General features: G+C 43.5%; 1 protein-coding gene across 1 annotated transcript in view; it reads left to right on the forward strand.

Annotated features, from left to right (window-relative positions):
• Positions 1 to 5,394: 5,394 nt before the first annotated feature.
• Positions 5,395 to 16,738, forward strand: part of GAN (gigaxonin) — a 57,651-nt gene continuing 46,307 nt past the window's right edge. The window contains exon 1 of the mRNA XM_032284534.1: positions 5,395 to 5,728. Within this exon, the coding sequence (XP_032140425.1) occupies positions 5,562 to 5,728 (167 nt within the window). The 5' untranslated portion in view covers positions 5,395 to 5,561. The remainder of the gene's footprint in view (positions 5,729 to 16,738) is intronic.

Consider the following 16,738-nt stretch of genomic DNA (forward strand, 5'->3'; position numbering starts at 1 on the left):
TCAGTGCGGTCTTGGTGGAGGTCGGAAGAATGGCTGGATTCAGAAGTTAGTCTGCAGGGCCAGGCATAGTGGCTCATGCTTGTAATCCCAGCACTTTGGGAGGCAAGGTGGGCGGATCACCTGAGGTCAGGAATTCGAGACCAGCCTGGCCAACATGGCGAAATGCTGTCTCCTAAAAATACAAAAATTAGCCAGGTGTGGTGGTGGGTGCCTGAAATCCCAGCTACTCGGGAGCCTGAGACAAGAGGATTGCCTGAATCTCAGAGGTGGAGTTTGCAGTTAGCCACTACACTCCAGCCTGGGTGACAGAGTAAGACCCCATCTCAAAAAACAAACAAAAAGTAGTCTGCAGGAACAGCTGCTGGATTCACTGGAGAACTGAGCGAAGAGTATGACAGACAGAGTTCAAGAATGACCCTAAGTTTCTGCCCCTGGGTAAATGAATGGTGCTGCCATTTACTTGCAAAATGATTAGATTTAGAGGTAAAATCAGGATTTTTTTTTTTTTTTTTCTTTTTTGAGATAGGGCTTCACTCTCTCTCCCAGGTTGGAGTACAGTGGCATGATCTTGGCTCACTGCAGCCTCAACCTCTTGGGCTCCAGTGATCCTCCCACCTCAGCCTCCCAAGTAGCTGAGACTACAGGTGTGAATCACTACACCCAGCTAATTTTTTTTTTTTTTTTTGAGTAGAAGTTTACTTTCTCAGGTGTTAAATTCTAGGTTTCTATTATTCAAATGGCAATGTCAAGCAGGCTGGTGAATATTTCAATTTTGAGTTCAATGGGGAAATATGAAAAATAATGTGAAGCAATCACCTGTAAACAGAAAAATGTCAATTCTATTAGAATTTATTTCTTGAGCAAATATTTATTGAGTAACTACTGTGTGTCAGGCATTGTACTGGGTGCTGGGGTAGGGTACAGTATGAATTTGGAGAGGAACAGTTACTACCTTCATGGAGTTTCATTACAATTTAATTAGTTCACCGGTTTCTGAGACACTTCTCTGAGTACTGTGTAAATATATAGAACCAACTCTCAAGTGTTATAAATACTGAGATGTTCTCTGACTCAGCAATTTGGAAGAGGCTAGATTTTTTCTGGAAAGAAAAGAGCTATGTATAGATCTGGACAAATGAAAGATTTACTCAATAAAATATCTGAAGACTACCTTAAAATGAATTAGAAGAGACTGTCTCAAACAAATGAATGTTTATGACGAGTCAACTTGGTGTAATGGAAAAGCTCTCAGGGCTGAAAGGCAGAAGAGCTAGACCTCAGCCTGTTCAGCCCTGACCGGGTCACACCTATGACCTTGACTCAGTCCTTTGCTCATCTGTACTTTGGTTTTCTCTTCAATAAGATTAATCTGTTGGACTTGATATTTGCTAAGGAATTTTCAAAGTGTTAATATTTTCTTTGCATTATTTCTCTTACCGGACTCTCCAGGTAATTTTTGGAACATAAAGGCCCAAACTCTCAAGTGGATTCCTCTCTTGAGGGTTCATTTTTCAAAGCAAAAGAGAGCTTTTTTTTTCCTTTTGCATGTAGAAATTGCTTTCTTTTTTTTTTATGATTGTAAAAAATTATGCATGATCAGTACAGAAAATATAAATTGAGGAAAGTACAAAGAATAAAAGCTTCTATAATTTCACAGAGATAACTATGTCTGCTTTCACCATCACTGTATCTGTAGCACGTATCATACAGCAGGTACTTTAAAAACAGTTGCTGAATGAATACTGTTTGAATGACTTTGATGTGTGAATATCTTACAAACATCCTTTTTGGTCTTCAGACCAAAAATAAATACATAAATAAATCCTCTTACCTCTAAACCAGAAGAACTCAGTATAGCCACCAGAGACTAAAACTGTTAGGACAATATCAAATCTCTTACATTTTAATATGTTTCACAATAATAGTTGATACCTGATGCCAATGGAATGTATGGAAACAATAACATTTAATCCATCATTCTGATGGGCACAATATCAAGGGTAGCTCATGCAAAACAGTCCACAGTACTTCGGCTCAAGCAAGAGCGGCTCCGACAGCACTGGGAGAGTAGGCTCTGCCTCCTGAACCCTTCCTCCCATACTTGGACCCTCTTCCTTGCCCACAGCACGAAGATGAGCTTTCTGGGGCACGTGAATTCCACTCCACACATTTTATTGGTAACCTACCATCTGTTTGATTGTCAACTACATTTTCAGTAAACTAATGGTTTCTGATTACCTCTGAACACAAATTATAGCCAGATCTTGTCTGCAGACCCATGCTACATTGTTCCCCAAATGGAATCATTTGCTAATGTTGAAAATCCAGAATATTCAACATGTAAGTCTGAATTTTCAGAATCTATTTTAAAGTTGTTAGATCTGACGCTACTGGGCCCTCGTCCCACAGAGCAATAACCTAGAGCTGAGGAGCACGTGCTCTTCAGCTCCCGTAAGTCCACCAACCCCTATTGTCTGACATCCTACATCCCATAGTTTGCTTTGCTTATTTACCTGGTATACTGCTTCTAATTATGTAAAACATTCAGGGGGTACCTACTACACACCAGGCACTGTGTAAGTCCTAGGAACATAGGTGCATACAGCGCAGCTCCTGCCTTGGAGGAACTCACAACCCAGCAGCGGAACTGACTTATAAGCCAGTAAATTACAGTGCAGTGTGGTGAGTACAGCACAGCAGCAGAAGCATGCAGAGGGCTAACACACTCTGTCCTGGGAAGCCAGTTGAAGATTTCCTGAAAGTCATGTTTAACCTGGGTTTTGAAGGATGACTAAGAGTTCACCAGGCTGATGGAGTGGTGTGGAATACTAGAAACAGTGTTGGCAGTATTAAAAGTATATGTAAGGTGTGCTGATTAGCTGCCTCTTGCACAGATGATTCCCTCAAGCTAGTAACCACCTTTCTCTTGATGGTCATTCCATTTCCTCCTTCCGTCAAAACAACAGGGAAGGTTCACCTCTACCCGGAAGAGCCTGCCTGACTTATCCCCATCCAACTAAAGCACCCTCCTACTCTGGGATAATTGTTTACCTGACTGTGATCCTGTTATTGGAGCTCTCTGTTTTGGAACCTCTGATATTTAAAAAATAGATTAGCACAACAAGCAATTAATAAGTACGTATCAGATGCCTACATTGCGTAGAGAACTCTCCCTGGTTTTCAACCTTAAAAGTGGCAAACACAAATTAAGAACAGACATAGAGAATAGGAAACATTTATTAAGTATCAGGTATTCAGGTGTTTTTCTTTCTTTTTTTTTTAATCCCTCCATCTATCCAACATTCAGTGGGCACTACTATGCACCAAGCACTGTGCTTGGCACCTGGAGTTCATGCTGAGCCACAATAAACTTACTATAGCAGGTGACATGGATCAGTAAACCCATTACACTAAGTTTCTTGCTGGAGCAATGTTCAAAGTACAGCAACTGCTTGGGGAAAGGAATGTCAGCTGCTCCCAGGGATACAGGGCAGGTATCATGGAGAAGGTAAGTCCAAGCTGCATGTTTCATGCGTTTCTTACCTTTTTAAATATATTTTTCAGCTGGGGGTGGTGGCTCACGCCTGTAATCCCACCACTCTGGGAGCCTGAGGTGGGCGGATCACAAGGTCAGGAGTTCGAGACGAGCTTGGTGAAAGACCATCTCTACTAAAACTACAAAAATTAGTGGGTGTGGTGGTGTATACCAGTAGTCCTAGCTACTTAGGGGGCTGAGGCAGGAGAATCACTTTAACCCGGGAAGCAGAAGTTGCAGTGAGCAGAGATCGCGCCACTGCACTCCAGCCTGGGCAACAGGGCAAGACTCTGTCTCAAAAATAAAGAAAATATATTTGAACATCCACACAAATATACGGACAGTACAATGAATCTCCACATCCCCATTACGTGGCTTTAACAATTAGTAACCGTGGCCACTTTTGATTTATCTACACTCCCATCTGCTTCCCTAACCCTGTGTTTTGTTTTGAAGCAAATCCTAGATATTTTTATCATTGCATCCATGAATACTAAGCTGCATTTCCAGAAAGAAGTGGAAATGCCTGTGTCTTCCACAGCATTCCCCTCCCCACCTATTCTTCTGCCTTGAAAACAGATATGCTGATTCCTGCCAGTGACTCCAAAGCCTTGGCTGGTTCAGAGTAAAGATCTAAGACTTTTTTGGAGCCTTTGAGTTGGTCAAAGGAAAAGACTGGGCTGATTCAGTGAAAATTCCATCCTGTTTTGTCTGGAATGCTGGCCACATTCTTTTGGTCCTTGGTCCTCATAAAATTGCTAATTTTTTAGAGGTTTATTGAGTACCTAACATTTTCACAAAATGGTAGCTACATTCTACACTCCCATGTGCCCTGAGCAACCTCCAGGGAAACTTGAGACGCTGTGGGGCTTGCCCTGCTAGCTGAGCTGACCCGGAGATCCTTTCTGTCACAGCTTTGGTCTTCACTGGGTTGGGAGCCTGTTTGAATCTGAACACCTGCCTCCCTACTGCGCACTCCTTCACCATTTCCTAGCTCTCCCTGAAAGATACAAACATACATGCAGTTAGTTACTCAACCCAGACCATTTATCCGTGACTCCCTCTCCCTCGTAATTTATTTTAAAACAATCCACTATTGTCCAACCCCATCACCCTTTCATCCAGGCCCCCATTCCCTTCTCTCAAGTACTGCAATATCCAAACAGCTATCTGCCTTTAGCACATCCATCCCCGCCTTATTCTCCACGTAGGGGCTGAGTGATCTGCACAAACCTCCTGCAAAATATCCTTCCATGGTTCTTCACCCCTACAGAAACCAGCCTCCTTCCCACACCAAGGAGACCCTGCAAAACTTAAAGCCTCTTTCGGACTTATCCAGCTTCATCTGCTACATCTCTTTTCTAGCCCATAACGAAAACCATCTTTTCTGGGTCTGTTTTCCCGGGTTTTTGTGCTCTCACCTGAGCAGCTCCTTTTCTCTCATAAATGATGAAGGCTACAGCCATTGCGCCCTTGCTTGCATGCGTCATCTCGCTAAGTCCACAACAACACTAAAAAGTCGTTCTCATTTTGCAGACGGAGAAACTGAGGATGGGCACCTTACCCATGGCCACACAGCTAGTAAGTAGAAAAGCTGCAACCAGGATTCAAACTCGCGGCTCCAGAGGCCACGGGTTATTAACCACTGAGTCCTAGGCCGTCCGTACCTCCCTCCACCGCGGCTGCCATCACCCTCAGCCTTCTACACCTCCCGCAGCAGCCAGGCGGAGCTGGCCAGGCGGGCGGAGGAAGGAGGCTTCTGATTGGCCGCCTCCAGCAGCGGGGGCGAGAGGGCGGAGAGCGACGGTGAGGGGGCGTCGCGGATAAATAACGTCATGCAGCGACTTCTTAAAGGAGCCGGCCCAGCGCATCGCGGATGTCACAGAAGCGTTCCGGGGGTTCCAGCTTTTGCTCGGAGCATTGAGAGCCGGGCTGGGCGGGTGCGCGCTCGAGACGCGTCCGGCTCCAGGGGTCCGGCCTGGCTGTGTCGGGAGCCGGCCCAGCCGGCCGAGGAGCGGACGCCGAGATGGCCGAGGGCAGCGCCGTGTCCGACCCTCAGCACGCCGCGCGTCTGCTGCGAGCGCTCAGCTCTTTCCGCGAGGAGTCCCGCTTCTGCGACGCGCACCTGGTCCTCGACGGGGAGGAGATCCCGGTGCAGAAGAACATCCTGGCGGCCGCCAGCCCCTACATCAGGTGGGGAAGGGGCTGCGGCGGTCGAGTGCGGCGGTGCTGCCCAGAGCCGGGGGCGGGGCGGCCGGGCCGGGCGTGGCCCCCAGACCCTGTCCCCTACCCGCGGCGCCGGGGTCCCCGCGTCACTGTTGGCACGGAGTCCCTCCCGGCACGCGCCGGAGCCGGGCCCCACTGGCTGCGTCCCCCGGGCGGCCCCTGTGGCTTCCGGTCCCGCGCTCCCCACGGGACCCCCGTGCCCCTCGCAGTTGTACCCGGACCCAGGCCTCGGTCCTGCGCCTCGCCCTCCCCGGGTCCCACCGCCGCGGCGGGCTCCCGCCCAGAGGCCCCCAGACGCTGTCCTGGGCGGGCTGGGACCCGCACCTGCGAGCTGGGCGGAGCCGCGTCCGGGAAGAGCCGCCCCCTCGCCCATTCCCGGCCCGCGGTCCCCGCTGAAGTTCGCCCATCGCATGCCTCCGAATCCACGCGCCCGGGCTGGGCCGGCGCCGCCAACCCGGCCGGGAGCGCCCTGCCCGCGGGGAGGCCGGACGGACAGCGCCTCGCGGGGTGCGGGCAGAGAAAACCCTCTCGGTTGTACTTCTGGGTTTGGGTAGGCGGACCTCCCGGGCGAAATTGTTCTCCTTGTCAAAAGTGACTTTTCCGATCGCATCTGGTAACTGTTTAACAGTTACACGTTAAAGTAAACTGTGGCGAATTCTCAGGATGCAGCTACAACCCGAGGACCGTAAGAGCCTAGTAACTAAGGGCATTTTAATACTTTAGTAAAGCAAAGCTTAACCTGATTAGCCAACTCAACTAACCAGGTTAATTAAAAGGTTGATAAGACAGTGCTTATACAAATGTATCAGATCTTGCAGGAAGCTATCTTTTCTTTCAGCAACCTTCTTGCAAACTAGGTTGCTGTTTTAATAAAAGGGAAGGAGGGAATGCTAAAAACTGGAGAAACTGTTTAGTAAGCTGGTTAAATATAGGCCAATGGTAGAGAATATCACTACAATTGACAGGTCAGAAAAAAGAAAATGATGTGTACTGTATTCTTAGCGCTTTGTCCCAGCAGAAACCAGCACACACGCTACACTTCATCCTTTGCATTGGGAGACATTTGTGCTAACTTAGAAGCCGTCCAAGTGCTCTTGTAACTTCTAGTTTCTCCTGGATTTCTTTTGTAAATCGATTTGCACTCTTTGGCAGGGGTCGGGGTTGGGGGCTGGGGTATCATCGTTAGTACAGAATTTGGATTGCTAATGTGACAGACAACTTCTAGCTGGCAATTGAGAGGTTTAAGCAACCAGTCTCAAATTGGAATAAGCGGACCAAAGTCTTCCCTGTTGGGGAAGGTGCTGAAGAAAACGACTTTAGATGCATTATTGTTGTTTTTTAAATGGTATCCATCTGGCTTAAAAGAAATAAATTACAAATCGCCAAACACATGCTTGCCATCCTTGTTCATTTTTCTCCATAGCACTTACCACTGTGATATGCCCTGTATTTTACATATTTTCTTTGGTGCTCTTTCCAACCACATTGTGAGCTCATTGAAGCCGTAGTGTTTTCTTTTATTCACTGCTTTACTCCTTGCACTCAAAAAGAATAGGGCCTGTCAGTTAATGTATTGAACGAATGACTGCCTTTCTTTCTACCACTGCAAATTTGGTCATTAGAAAACTGGCTGCATTGCGTTTTCATGGTAGACATTCAGTTACACCTAATTGAGAAGTGCACTGGATTCAGGGTTTGAAGACTGGCTTTATGCATCCAGCTTTTACACTTACTAGCTGTGAGTTGCTGATAGATGACACCGCTTCAGCTCACTCATCTGATGAATGAGGGATAAAATGAGTCTTCTAATTTAATCACTGACCCACCTGTGAAGTACGTAATGGTGTTTTGAACACCTTATAGGAATCCATTTCTTTCACCTTAAGAAAATAAGGGCTCAGCAGGCATTAGTGACTGGTGTTACAAGGTTACTGGTACTTAATGGTGTCCAACTAGGATTAGACTCCAAATTAATTGCGCCTAGCCTCCTACTCTTACCCTACCAAGTTAAAGCATTACTTGCATTTCACTGTTTTCTTTGTGTAAACTCCATTGTGAGCTGGCTTACAATATAATTAAAATGCTTATCAAGCATTTTCACATACTGTCTCATTTTGATTTCCATTTTCAACCATCTTTAAAGGCAAGGTGGATATTTTTTGACATTTTGTGGATAAACAAATCAGTGTATATGTTTCATCAGTGACAGATTAATTGCTTTAAGTTTATTTGGCTATTGAAGTGATAGAATATCTTGGGATTTTTTTAAATTATCAGTTTCAAAGCTGTTTCAAAGTTGCTTGACAAATCTGTATTACTAGAAACAAACTCATTAATTTTTTATTTTTACTGGTAATTTTAATACCAATAAGATTGGGCTTTTATAATGTGTTTGTTTTGTTTGAACAGTACTTTAGAGACTTATATTGAAACGAAATGTGTGTATTCTAGAACTTGATGTTTTTTATCTTTCCCTTTTGAAACTTAAGCGTTTAGATCAGTGATATCATTAATCTGTGAATTGAATGTTGAAAAGTTTGGTAATCTCTGAAGTTTTATAAAAATCTGATTTTGTTTAGTGTCTGTATTCGGTCTAATGTTGGTAATTGTCATAAGTGGTTGTGTGATTCTGTGGTTTAGAAGCAATATTATGTATGGCCTGGCATGGTGGCTCGCACCTGTAATGCTAGCATTGTGAGAGGTGGAGGTGGGAGGATCATTTGAGGCCAGGAGTTGGAGACTAGCTGGGGCAACATAGTGATTCCCAGTTTGTACAATAAATAAATCATATACATAAAAAACAGGAGCAATATTATCTGCTGCTTGCTATGTGCCCAACGAAGGGAGCCACTTCAACTCTGTCACATTGGGAATTAAAGTAACTTGTTTGGCTTTCTATTTAATATAGAAAAGTCTTTCGACTTACTGGTTTAATCTTTTACTCTGCTTTATCTTTGGTCTAGCTTGTTTTTCCTCCTGACGTCCTTAGCAATCATACCATATTAGAAGGATTTTAAATATAAAAGGAAAAAGCCAGAAAATTCAACTTTGGCAGCAAACCCTCATGATCAGCTGAAAGAAGACGGACAGTCCCAGTTTATGTAGAGAGAGCATGTGTCTTGCAGACCTAGGATGAGGCTGCTCCAGGAAGGAGGCAGGACATCCCACAGTCCCTCAGCTCAGTAAATGGCGTACCCCTTTCCAGCATGCTCCCAGCTTTCCCTCCTTTTGATTCCTGGGTGAGATTTTCCCTTTGATTTGTTGGGGAAACTAAACCTAATAGTAGTTGACAGGCTGGGCACAGTGGCTTATGGCTGTAATTGCAGCAGTTTGGGAGGATGAGGCGGAGGGATCCCTTGACCCCAGGAGTTCCAGGACGCAGAGAGCTGTGACTGTGCCACTGCACTGCAGCCTGCCTGGGCGACAGAGTGAGACCCTGTCTCTTAAAAAAAAAAAAAAAAAAAAAAGTAGCTGACAACCTTTAAGAATGGCAAAACTGAATTCATAGTTGTAAGCACCCACAGAGCATTTCCTTTCTCAGCAATTTTGAGACCTTCTGGAAAAGCTCCCTGGGGCTTGTAGGAAATTTCTTTTTCTTTTAAATATTACAGTTTGCTCTCCTTCATGTCTCAGTCTCTTCCGATTCTGGCACAGTCCCATTGATCTGATGCAAAGTTCAGACCTATATCTCTCCTGAGCTGTGGTTCTTGGGGAGTAATGTATGTAAAAAGGATTTGAAAGTGAACTACTGTGTGCTTCTGCAGTGACATTATGGTGGCACTGTACTGGTTCACGGTCCTGTGTTCACTTGTAAAATTTAGGGTTTTCTAGAGACCTATTGCAACAATAGTTCTTTTGGCTTTCAGTCCTGGAGAGAAAATGAAAAAAAGATTCCTAAGATTTTTTGGATCCTTTGATGAGTCAGCTAAGAATGTAAATGGCTTTTTCTCCCCTTATTTTTTGAGAGAAAGCAGGTCTAGTGAGGATAGAGTGAGACAATGGGCCTCGAATCCAGCCTAGGTCATGTTGAGCAACTTTTCTGGGCACTCGCTTCGTTATCTGTGAAGTGAAGTGGTTGGGCTACATGGACAGCAAATCTCCTTTAAGACTGAGTTACGTAGCTCTATGCTATTTTTGTTTTGCTTCGTGTATGTGCTGTGAGGAGGAGATTCTGTTTCTGTTTTTATAGCTTTATTGTATCATTTAAAGTTAAAGCATTTCCCTTCCCCTGTCATACAGAACCTGATTGGGTATTCTGCTGTATAAATCCAGGCCTGTAGAGTTGTATTGCAACAAGCATTTATTTTATGCTGTTAATCTGGGTATGTTCCAAGGCCTAATTATTGATGAGCCTGTTTTGCCATTTAAATATAGAGTTTGACTCATAGATGTTGCTGATGAAACTACCTAAGGAGAGTAATATGATCTCTGTAGGAGGTCCAAGTTTCATAGTCACATGGACATCCTTTTCTTATTTATTTATTTATTTATTTATTTATTTTGGCTATGTGAAGCATGCAGTGTAGTTTAATGTCACATGGGCACTGACGTCCATGAGTACTATGTGGTGTGTGGAGAGCATCCTTTGCGTCCCCAGTTTCCTTTTCTTGATTAATTTGTGTGAATAACTGCCCAGCCTCTTAGTAGATTCTTTGCTTCCCTGCTAATCCTGAGAATACGCTATAGCATCCACTCAGTGTTCCCTGGTAATGAGAATGTGGCTGTGAGGCAAAGTGATTTCAGAGTAATGCTCTGTTAATAATGTTTTGCTTTCTTTACTATATTTTCATTATCATTTTTCTCCATTTGTGCTTCAAGTTTATGGTCTTCCATAGCAGCTCCCGACTGATTGTCCTAAGTATCTTGAATAGTGGTTGTGGCCTATGAAGTTTCTTAGTGCTCAGGGGTTTAGTAAGAAGCTCCAATTTCTGAGTCCCTTTCAAATCCTGAGCCCTCTTAAAATCAAATTGACGTTACCTATTTCTTGCACTCTCATGATGATGGAAAATAAGTTGAGCCTGAGTCTCTTTTAAGGAACCTAGACTTTGTTTTTATCCACTTGCTATAAGGCATTCCTAACAACTGCTCAGAAGATGAAATTTGTCCAGAAGGTCTCGATAGTTAAATGGTTCTCAGTGATTTTCCTTTTCTTTTTTTTTTTTTCCTTTTTTCTTTTTTGTAATCATAACCTAGTTGGATTAAACCCTATTCTTACTGAGTTTTTCAAAAGTGATAATAACTATGTTCAGTTTCAGAAGATCAAAGATGTATTTTATCCAGGCTTCTAAGGAAACTAAGCACTTGTAAATTGCAGTTTAACACAGATTACTCATGTCACTGTAAAGATATTTGTTTATTTTATATAACACAGTGGTTGCCACTATTAGTAGCAGTAGATATTCTAATTCTGGAGAGGTTTTTGGAAGGTTTCAAATGATGAAACAAATCAATAAAATTCTTGTTAGACTAGTGACTCTAACATAAAGGGAGGTGTGAGGTGTTCAGATTTGTCTTAGAACCTTCCGAAGGATTGTTATTATGAGTAATAGTAATGCAATAAAAGTAAAACTATCCCTGGTTAATTTCTCTAGTGGGTAAGTCCTCACTCCTTTACCTATACACAGTTTCTACTTCTGCCTCTTCTTATAGCTTGCATTATCTCCTGTCACATCCCCTTCAATGTTCTTAAATTAGTTTTCATTATATAATTTAGGATTGATGTAAAATGCTCTTCCACATAGAAACTCCAGTTCCTGGGCCGGGCGCGGTGGCTCAAGCCTGTAATCCCAGCACTTTGGGAGGCCGAGGCGGGTGGATCACGAGGTCAAGAGATCGAGACCATCCTGGTCAACATGGTGAAACCCCGTCTCTACCAAAAAATACAAAAAATTAGCTGGGCATGGTGGCATGTGCCTGTAATCCCAGCTACTCAGGAGGCTGAGGCAGGAGAATTGCCTGAACCCAGGAGGCGGAGGTTGCGGTGAGCCGAGATCGCGCCATTGCATTCCAGCCTGGGTAACATGAGTGAAACTCCATCTCAAAAAAAAAAAAAAAGAAAAAAAAGAAACTCCAGTTCCTTAGGATTTGTATTTGGATGATACAGACTAAGCATCCAATTTACAAAACCACCTTACCCATTGTTTAAAGTGTTAACGAGTTCTTATGATATCAAAGTGGGACTTAAAATCTATTTATAATTTGTAAAGAAAACCTAATTAGGACAAATAAGGATTCATTTGGCCAATGAGTGCCATGCAGTAAGTCCTTCACAGGATTGCATCATCCTTGTGAAATATACAAGACTATCATTTTGTGTACAAAAGCTGTAATATAAATGAATGATTTGTGAGTTTGAATTCTGGGTTAAGGGTGGAGATGCAGGAGTGTGGGGTGTGACAAGTGGCAGGCTGTGGTTGTGACCTTGAATTTGAGTGCTTCCCATGGGTTCTCTGTCTCCTAAGTCACAATGAATCCAAAGAAGGAAAGAAATCAAAGGCTCACATAAAGGTGGCAGCTCTGGCTCTGCGGAGAATAAAGAATCTGTGTCCATCTAGATGCCTCAACACTCTGCCAGAGTTCCTGATCCTGGTGCTTGGAACAGCAGAGTTAAATCATCTTCCTAAGTACGTAGAGCCAAAGAATGACTTAACCATAGAATGGTAGTCATATGTTTCTGCATCCATTTCTCTATGGGAGTAAATAGTGAATGCCCTAATTTCTCATAAAATTACTATGGAAACACTGCAAAATAGAAAGACATAGTACTTTGCCATTTGCTATTGTAGGGAAGGGATTTGGTATTTTCCTCTGTTCAAATAAATTAGAAAAATGGGATACTTGGGGAAAATAAGACCTCGTGAAATGTTTTGTTGGTTATCTCCGGGGTTCACCACATACACGGGAGATAACTCAATACTCTCAGCAGCGGCCAGCTATGAGCAAGATGGGAGCAACCAACTGTCAAGGCCGTGCCCTCCTGGAGTAGAGTAAGTCCTTGAGGGCCAGTGCATATCATAAATGGAAGATGGGAGGACTAGTTTTTAAAAGTTGAATAATAGAATATAAACCAATTAAATATTTTGGGGGTTTTTTGGAGTGAGTTTTTATGGAAACTTAAATGTATATTTTTGCTCGTAGTTATTTTGTGGTTTTCTCAACTACAAAATGTTTCTGTATGTTTTAAAGAACAATTTTAAAGACCATTTGATGCTTGTGATTTTTATGGTAACATGTTAATAGGAGTAGATATATTTCGAAACATAATTTTATGGTTATATTAGCATTCATCGGTAACCAACTGCCTATACCTCTGAATAATCGTAAATTGTTTAGTATTACGGAGCTCAAAATATTTGCACTTTTGTCACTTAAATTGTTTATATTGATCGGTCCCTGAATTGTAAGAAACTTCATACTGAAACCTCACATTTAGGCTGTGAGTTTGATATGAGTCTTTTCTAAACCACAGAGAATATTCACTATAAATGAAGCCAGAAGTTTAAGGACAGTGGGATTTTGAAGGACAGTGAAAATCCTTAAAACGAAAGGTTCCTGATATCCGTGTTTGTTCTTCTCTCCATGCCACAGCCCCCAGTCTACTTCAGTGATGGAGCAGGAGCCCCAGCGGGACCCATTGGCTACTTGTATAGTCTTCCATTTGGTTAGTCAGTGAAACAGTTTCCCACAACTTCTAGCTTCCCTTCCTCACATGAAAGCTGGTATGGGGATTTGACACTTGCTATAACAGAGGAGAGACTTCTCTTGGGGTTTTTGGTGGGTTGGCTGGTTCTCCTGCGTGACCTCCTTAATGGCTACTGTCTTGTGTGACCAAAGCTATCAACTTTGTTCCCTGCCTAAAAATTATAACTCCTGCTATTGGCAGGAAAGGAACAGATATGTCATTTTTATCACCCCTGAGTGGGGGTTATGAGCAAAAGACGTTACCATTTCCTTTATTTGCAGGTTTCTTTTGTATTGATCAGAAAAGGGGTTATGAAAATATTCACAGTCCTCATAGGTCTTGGGACATTCTTAAGAAATGTCACCACTGCCTTAACCCATATGCTGTGGGGTTGTGTTTACCAATAATAGATTACAGTTCAAGAATTAGCATTGTCTAAAGTTATTGAGATATACCATGTATTGTTTCCTCACAGATATATTTCATAATAAAGGGACCTTATATATAATTAGTCTGTTGATTGTTTAGGGAGTTGATTACAGGTTTAGTCATTCAACACATATGCAGGAGATAACTGGAGACATCTCAGCAGCAGCTATGTACTAGCAAGATGGTGATAACCAGCTGGCAAAGCCATTTCCCTCCTGGAGCCTCCATCTTAGTCATTTACAAAGGATTGCACCCTCTGGGACTCCATCCTCTTGTGCTGCCTGCCATTGGAGCATGTATTCGGTGATCTCCCACAGAGTATCAAAACTAACATAGTACGTGGAGGCCTATGTCAGTCTATTTATTTTTCTATCTCTGTGGGGCTGGAGAAGGAAATAAACATAAAACTAAAGATTTAAAGATTATTTTTGATGTTCACTTAGTTGTTTTTTAGAACATCCTTGTGTTATGGCTAGTTTTAGAATCTCAAGAATGAGTGGAGAATAAATTTGCTGAGTTTATGGGAGTAAACACTTCTGGTAGTCTCCCCTAAAAGAATTTAATTGGCTCATTTGACCATTTACTATTATAGTAGTTACCCCAATTAATCACATTTACTTTCTTTTTAATCGTTTGTTGGCTAAGCCTCTCTAATATGCTTGTTTGTTCATTGACCTTCCTAGATGGGGTGCCAGCATCCATGGGGGTACCTGGGGAGGTGAGCGGTGAAGAGGTCTTATTACAGAGCCATGTGAGTGCACTGAAGCAAGTCCACAGAGGATGGACGTGGCTGCTGCTGTGGCCTGGGTGACGGGATCCCTGCTCTGAGGGGGTGCCATTGACGCTGAGATCTGAGGGAGGAGGAGGCCTAGGCATGAGAAGAGCAGGGGAGGCACCAAGACCAGGTCAGGCGTCTCTGGGGGACAGAGCACCACATACCTGGAGATAGTGAGCAAAGGGTGGGATGACTCGAAGCAGATTAGCGGCTGGGAGGGCCTGTGGTCCCTGATTTAGAGCTGGTGTTTAGACTGCTTCCAAATAAGATGAAACTTCTGCTGCCATCTTGTGTATTGGGAGCTGGCTGGGTAGATGATGGGGTATGGCAAAGGGACGAAGAAGCAATTTATGGCATAGTTGAGCCTGATCGAGGGTTTAGGCTTTATCTTAGGTGCCATGGATGGGACATGGGTTTAAAAAGGGGAATATAGCATCTTGTTTGTACATTGTTTTAAAGTCACTCAAATGCAGTGCTGCTGGGTGTGCTCTATAAAAGCCAAGAGTAGAACCAGCAGTCATTTTGGTGGACGCTGCAGTTGTTCAGATGGAAAGTGAGATGCTCTGGGCCAGGGTTTGGCAGCGGAGGTGGACACAGCGGCTGGATTACAGACATTTGGCACCAGGACATGGTGATGAGGAAAAGGGCAGACCAGGGATGGCTCCCAGGCGCACTGTTGGCCTCTTCATCGTCACCAACAGGTGATGCTCATACACTTACTGTGGGCATTAAAGTCAGGCCAGTTTAGAAATATTGGGGAAATACAGAATCTACTCTCAAGTTTTATAGCTTGGTTGTAAGAAAAACAAACTATGAAACAAAAGTGATTTGAATTATACAGACACTTCTAGCTGCAGGAATTGTGAAGGGAAGAACTACTTGGGTGATCACATGTGGAGGAAATGATATTTGAACAAAGCCTTAGAGAGGAGGAGTAGGAGTTGGGTGGGTGAAAGGGGCCAGCAGGGCCACTGAGGTAGAACAAAGGATACATGCAGGAACATCAGGCGTGTGCTCCTGGTAGTGGATGGGCTGCTTTGGCTGGACTATAGGAACGGTGGTTGAGAGGAAGGTAAGACATATTCTAACATGCAGGGTTATTGGTTTAGATTTTTATTTGATCATTAGTTGGTAATAATTAAAGACTAGTACTATGCTGAAGCCCTACTTTAAGAAGGTAGTTAGTTGCTGTGTATCTACAGGACCAGGAAGGGATGAACATGGAGCTACTAGACCAGTTGAGATCAGCGCAGTGGGACAGTGTCCTAAGCATCAAGGTGGCAGTGGGTCTCCAGAATTAGGGAAGAAATCAACTGGCTGTTAATTGAACATGACAACTAAGAATGAAGGAAAAAGAAGAGATAACAGCTTTTGAGCCTGGCTGCTTAAGGAAAGTGGGGAAAATAACAGGGTATCTTAGATATGTTGAATTTGAGGTGGTATTGCTGTTTAGACACCTTAATTACATTCTTCTGGTCCTTGACAGCTCTGCAGAGTGCCTCACCTGTCTGTGAATATGTTTGGCTTTTTGTACTTGTTTCCTGTCTCTCTGCCTTTCTTGACTTCCTACTCGTGCCTGGCAGATAATTTCATATTCATCCTTCAAGGCCTGGTTCAAGTATCCCTTTGTAAGATTTTTCCAACTGTGCCAAATAATCACTCCCTACAACAGGCTACTTTAGTTCATGGTGTGTGCCTTCAGCAAGACGTGTATTACCTTTCATTTAGTGTGGAAAACCAGTAGACATATGGACTGGGTAATTTTAAAGCCCATCATCTTTTATGTCCAGGGCCAGGGACACTGAGTCTGTAAGTAGAACTTTCATATGTAATATAATTGAGTTGACTGTGATCTGTGTGTACAGTCACCATTGCTTCATGACACCAGTGCGTTCTGTGAAATACATCATCAGGCAATTTTGTCATTGTTTAAACACCACAAACCTGGAGGGCACAGCCTGCTACATACCTAGACTATATGGTGTAGTCTGTTGCTCTCTTTTTTGTGGGGGAGGAGGGACGGAGTTTTGCTCTTGTTGCCCAGGCTGAAGTGTAATGGCGCTATCTCAGCTCACCGCAACCTCCGTCTCCT

This window comes from Sapajus apella, unplaced genomic scaffold (assembly GCF_009761245.1).
Source record: "Sapajus apella isolate SASKATOON/1434 unplaced genomic scaffold, GSC_monkey_1.0 scaffold15, whole genome shotgun sequence".
Classification (NCBI taxonomy): domain Eukaryota; kingdom Metazoa; phylum Chordata; class Mammalia; order Primates; family Cebidae; genus Sapajus; species Sapajus apella.